General features: G+C 33.6%; 1 protein-coding gene across 1 annotated transcript in view; it reads right to left on the bottom strand.

Annotated features, from left to right (window-relative positions):
- Nucleotides 1-2399: 2399 nt before the first annotated feature.
- LOC102679244 overlaps nt 2400-2426 on the bottom strand; it is a 171365-nt gene continuing 171338 nt past the window's right edge. Inside the window, exon 7 of the mRNA XM_031509858.1 lies at nt 2400-2416. Within this exon, the coding sequence (XP_031365718.1) occupies nt 2400-2416 (17 nt within the window). The remainder of the gene's footprint in view (nt 2417-2426) is intronic.

Below are 2426 nucleotides of genomic sequence, written 5' to 3'. Positions count from 1 at the left end.
CTCTCTCTCTCTCTCTCTCTCTCTCTCTCTCTCTCTCTCTCTCTCTCTCTCTCTCTCTTGCTTTCTCTCTTCAATTCACTCGATTCTTACACACAATCGTTTCTCGTTCATTCATCTTACATCTTACATACTCTCAAATAACAATTGCTCGCAGTTTATTTAATTACAAACAGTTATTTACTGTTTCCTCGTGTTATTTATCATCATTTTCATTGTTTCCACTTCTTCATTCGATAATGAAGAATTGAGAATTCGTTACTCGGCACTTTTCTGTTTTTCGTCGTTGTTAGTGTTCCAGTGAAATTATTCGAATTCATTTTGAACGAATGATCGATTGTTTAAAATGAACCTGATATTCTTAAATTTATTTTATCTTAGAAGTGTTTAAATTTGTTTAAAAAATTTAAAAATAATTTTCATTGCATTGTTATTATATAGTTAATTATTATAGTTTCAAAGCAAATGTATTTTTTATCATTGTAATTCAAGTTAAAATGAAAAGTGCCATGGAGTAATAATTATTGCTGCTATATTTGAGTAACATAAATAAATTCATTTGCTTTATAATTTAAATTTTTCGAATTTATCATGTGAAAGAATTCGAATAATTACTTTGTTGGTACAATCCAGATAGCACCAGATATCTGATACCCATTTTAAATTTAATGATAACATGAATTTAAAGATGCCTTGAGGTAATTAAAATTGTATTATAATTACTTTGATTCGTTACATTAATATGATACTTTTTTTTTTAATAAGAAAACACTGAATGAATACGTATGTGGAAATACGTAAATTAGGATCGGTGGCGCACTCTAGCGGATATAATTATTACACGAATAAAGAAATAAAATAATCATATGCACATTCTTTTTCAAATTCTTGATATGGAACTACAGATATTCAGATAAAAATCTGTGGAATAACTGTTCTAAATATTCTGTTTTGCAATACGAAACAATTTTAAAGCACGTTCAAACTGTTAATAGATTATTTTACCATACATCTTTAAGACAATAAGACATCTCTGTGCTATCTGTAAATGAACTTCTCTCTACGAAATCTCTGTTCTCAGGTAACAAGGGGCAGCATTGCTTGAAATCGCAAATTCTGCACGTTAAAAGAATCACCTCGTTCTCGTTATCTCATCCATCTAAGAAAGGCTATCCTTTTGGAAGACTTTTTCGATCGATAGAGGCACTCGTTTTTTTTTTTATTCATGATATATATATATATATATAAATATATATAAGAAAAAAAAATCTCCATTATAATAATTAATTCATCGCTTAGAACTTCGATTCGCGCGGTAATTATTCTAAAACGTTAATTTCCTTCGCCAAGGAAGACATTCCCGAAGAATTCAAGGCCGTTAATATCGCGTGAAACCGATGTTGTACCTTGACACGCTAATTGCTTACGAAGGATCGAACACGTAGCTTCCGGTTGCTGATTTTCTTTTCTTCTTCTTCTTTTTCTTTTTTTTTCTTTTTTTCCTTTCCTCTTTTATCGAAGGATGTGTAATTTGAATAAGCACGCAAACGAGGCGTTCTAATCGCTAATTGCCATCCCAATTAATTTGATTATCACGCAGCGTCAGCTTCTTTGTGCTCATCGCGTGTCTATTCCTAATTTATAAACGCGAGAACGTTAACACTTGTTAGTCACCCTCCACTTCCTTCTAGGCGAGGAGAACTCGTGAAAGCCCGGCCAGCTGGTACAAGTCTCTTAACGACTTGTAAAAAAAATAACGAACTAGAAAGTATCAAGTGTCGAGAATTGTACCTCTGGGAGGGGGGAGAGAAGGGGGGTTCTCTTTTCTTAAATAAATTTTATGATCTGGCTGATTCCACATTCTTATCCGAGTTTCACGCACTGAGTATCGTTCCGAGCCTCTCGTTTCTTCTCTTCGACGAAAGACAATAATAATAATAAAATTATCGATCGAACGATAATGAAACATCGCGTTTCAAGTTCGATCCGAAATTGAATTTTCGAGTCGAACTTTCGAATGATACCAGGTGGACAAGAAGTTCGTATGTTGATTTACGGAATGAGATGAAGAAAATGCTCAATCGTATGATAAATTCGTCGATAGAATGGCTAATAAAAAGAAAAAGTATCGTTATTTCAAATCGATTCGAATTACAGAGAATACTAATTACACAGAATATAAATAAACGAAGCAATAAGAAACAAAGAAAAGATACGGCATACCACGACTTCTTATCCACAACTCCAAGTTCAACCATCGAAATCCTCCCCCAATCATCCCCCTTCTCAAAGAACCGCCTATTCCCACCCCCTATTATTTCACACGAATCGATCCAGCCGTATAACACAAGTAAGTACGCAAGTACAACGAAGGCAAATTCTGCCTCGAGGACAAAAGTAAGTCATTTATCTCCAGGTACTCTTAATTA

This window comes from Apis dorsata, unplaced genomic scaffold, assembly GCF_000469605.1.
Source record: "Apis dorsata unplaced genomic scaffold, Apis dorsata 1.3 scaffold_188, whole genome shotgun sequence".
Lineage (NCBI taxonomy): Eukaryota > Metazoa > Arthropoda > Insecta > Hymenoptera > Apidae > Apis > Apis dorsata.
The sequence above is the reverse complement of the archived record's forward strand: the minus strand, read 5'-3'. Positions and strand labels throughout refer to the sequence as shown.